The sequence below is a fragment of the Oratosquilla oratoria genome, chromosome 27 (assembly GCF_046742065.1).
Source record: "Oratosquilla oratoria isolate Oo_2021 chromosome 27, ASM4674206v1, whole genome shotgun sequence".
In the NCBI taxonomy this organism is placed as follows: domain Eukaryota; kingdom Metazoa; phylum Arthropoda; class Malacostraca; order Stomatopoda; family Squillidae; genus Oratosquilla; species Oratosquilla oratoria.
Genome location: NC_134803.1, coordinates 37,867,534 through 37,870,033, shown reverse-complemented (window position 1 = coordinate 37,870,033; position 2,500 = coordinate 37,867,534). Strand labels below are relative to the sequence as shown.

General features: G+C 49.6%; 1 protein-coding gene across 1 annotated transcript in view; it reads right to left on the bottom strand.

The window, feature by feature from the left end:
• The window catches only part of LOC143039692 (rhodopsin-like), a 47,797-nt gene that overhangs the window by 16,304 nt on the left and 28,993 nt on the right, over positions 1–2,500 (bottom strand). The window contains exon 9 of the mRNA XM_076209930.1: positions 1,872–2,008. Coding sequence (XP_076066045.1) covers positions 1,872–2,008 — 137 coding nt within the window. The remainder of the gene's footprint in view (positions 1–1,871; positions 2,009–2,500) is intronic.

Below are 2,500 nucleotides of genomic sequence, written 5' to 3'. Positions count from 1 at the left end.
CGTAGTGGCAGCCGGGAACTCTAACCACACGAGGTGTGATTCACCTTGGTTTCACCTTGGTCTTTGGATCACGTGTTGGACTCGTGTGTGTGTGTGTGTGTGTGTGTGTGTGTGTGTGTGTGTGTGTGTGTGTGTGTGTGTGACTAAGTTGTTTGGAGTGGGATTGGTGTCTGCATGGAAGCTTACTCGAAGAGACGGTGGGGACTGTTGGTGGCATGTGCGGGGGCGAAGATAGAAACACTGGTAAATTGCATTCATTAACAACAACAACAGCTCCCCTGTTCAGCATGTGCATGTCATAATCTAGTAATGCATGTGTCAGTGTATTAATATCCCTGTCTACGTGCGTGTACGTGTTTGCATGTGAGTGTATGTGTGTACGCACGAACACTCTTTTGTGTACACAGAAACAGCATTTCATAAGCTCAAGTGATACACTATAATTACAAAACCCATATCCCATTAGCCTCTTCATTAGGCAGCCTCGTATCCTCCTATGTGCTGAGAATATTATAAAACCAAATTAAGACTTTGAAGGTATAGACGGTCGTATTGAGCCGGTGTTGTAAGTCCTTAGAAGGAATGTGAGTGTGTTCTTCATTACTCATAGGTACGAACTTCAGCTATATGTGCTCCCGCCTAAGTCAATTAAACAATCACGTTTTGATGCCAATTTGAGAAAACCAGGAATCCTGTATGATGTTAATGAATGAAGTTGAAGACCATGAGCTCTCCCATTCACACACACAGACACACACACACACACACACACACACACACACACACACACACACACACACACACACACACACACACACACACACACACACACACACACACACACACACAGAGGGAGAGAGAAGGTGAGGAAAAGGGAAAGAGATTTAGAGAGGGAGAGGGGGATTTGAAGAGGGGGATGGGGAAGGATTTTGAGTGTGGGAGGGGGAGGGATTTGGAGAGGGAGCGGGAGAGGGAGAAGGATTTGGGGGGGGAGGCGGGAGAGGGATTTGGAGAGATGGAGGGACTTTGAGAAAGGGGGAGGTGGGAGGGGGAGGAGAGCGGGATTCAAAATAGATGAAGAGAGAATAGACGATAAAGAAATAGAGAGAAAAAAAGAGAGGAGAGGGATAAAGAAACATGGAGGGTGGAGAGACAGAGAGAGAGAGAGTGAGAGAGAGAGAGAGAGAGAGAAAAGAGACACAGAACTGATACTGCGCGACCGTCTCACGCTTCGCTTCCATGGGGCACCAGCTCAAGGTTTCCGTTCCTCAGAAGCTTTCTTATGCATTGGTTCTATTTCCTTTCTGGCGGCGGCTCGCTCCTGGCGCCCAGCACATCGTTACGTGTTTCTGAGTTGCGTAAAATTCGGGTGATGGTTTCAGTAGATCAAACGGTCAACGAATGTCCGACGTTTTGTAAGCGTCGCTTGTTACAGAAGCCAATCAATGATGCTCATGGAGCGTATATGTGTGTGTGTGTGCGTGCGAACGTGTGTGTGTGTGCGTGCGTGTGTGTGTGTGTGTGTGATTCACCATGGTCCTGGACCACGTGTTGGACTCGTGATCGACAGCTATTTCCCTCCTGGAAGAGAGCTCAGAGCTCGTATATGACTGATGTATGGGTAATGCTGTGATCTTACACGCACACCCCCAACTCCCGGCCCACGAGAGTCGGAGTAACGACTCGCAGCGCAGCGATACTGAAATTATTTCAACCCTGGGCGGGAACCAGACCGTAGTGGCTGGCGGGAACTCTACCAACTGTGTGTGTGTGTGTGTGTGTGTGTGTGTGTGTGTGTGTGTGTGTGTGTGTGTGTGCTCTCCCTAAACCATACAGTTACAAATGACACACACTTGTGACCTGCCACTAACCTGCCTGTACTTTGGGTGCGACACGGCGTAGATGACGGGGTTGTACACAGCGGAAGCCTTGGCGAAGAGCGCGGGCAGCATCGTCGTGAACGGGGTAAGGAACGAAGTCCACGCCAACACGCCGAAGATGGAGATCACTGCAAGAGGGAGAGAAGAGGGATGAGTGTGGATGGGATGGAGGCGAAGGGGGAGCGTGGGTTGAATGAGCCAATGGAGTCTTGAGAGAAACACACACACACACACACACACACACACACACACACACACACACACACACACACACACACACACACACACACACACATACGCGCGCGCGCAGAGCATTATCCATACATCGGCAATATATGAGCTCTGAGCTCTCTTCCGGGAGGGAAATAGCTGTCGATCACGAGTCCAACACGTGATCCAGGACCATGGTGAAACACACACACACACACACACACACACACACACACACACACACACACACAGCATTACCAATAGATCGGTCATATATGAGCTCTGAGCTCTCTTCCGAGAAGGAAATTGCTCTCGATCACGAGTCCAACACGTCATCCAAGACCATGGTAAATACCCCCCCCCCCCCCACACACACACGAGAAATACAAGAGGACATGCAAGGAAGCTCT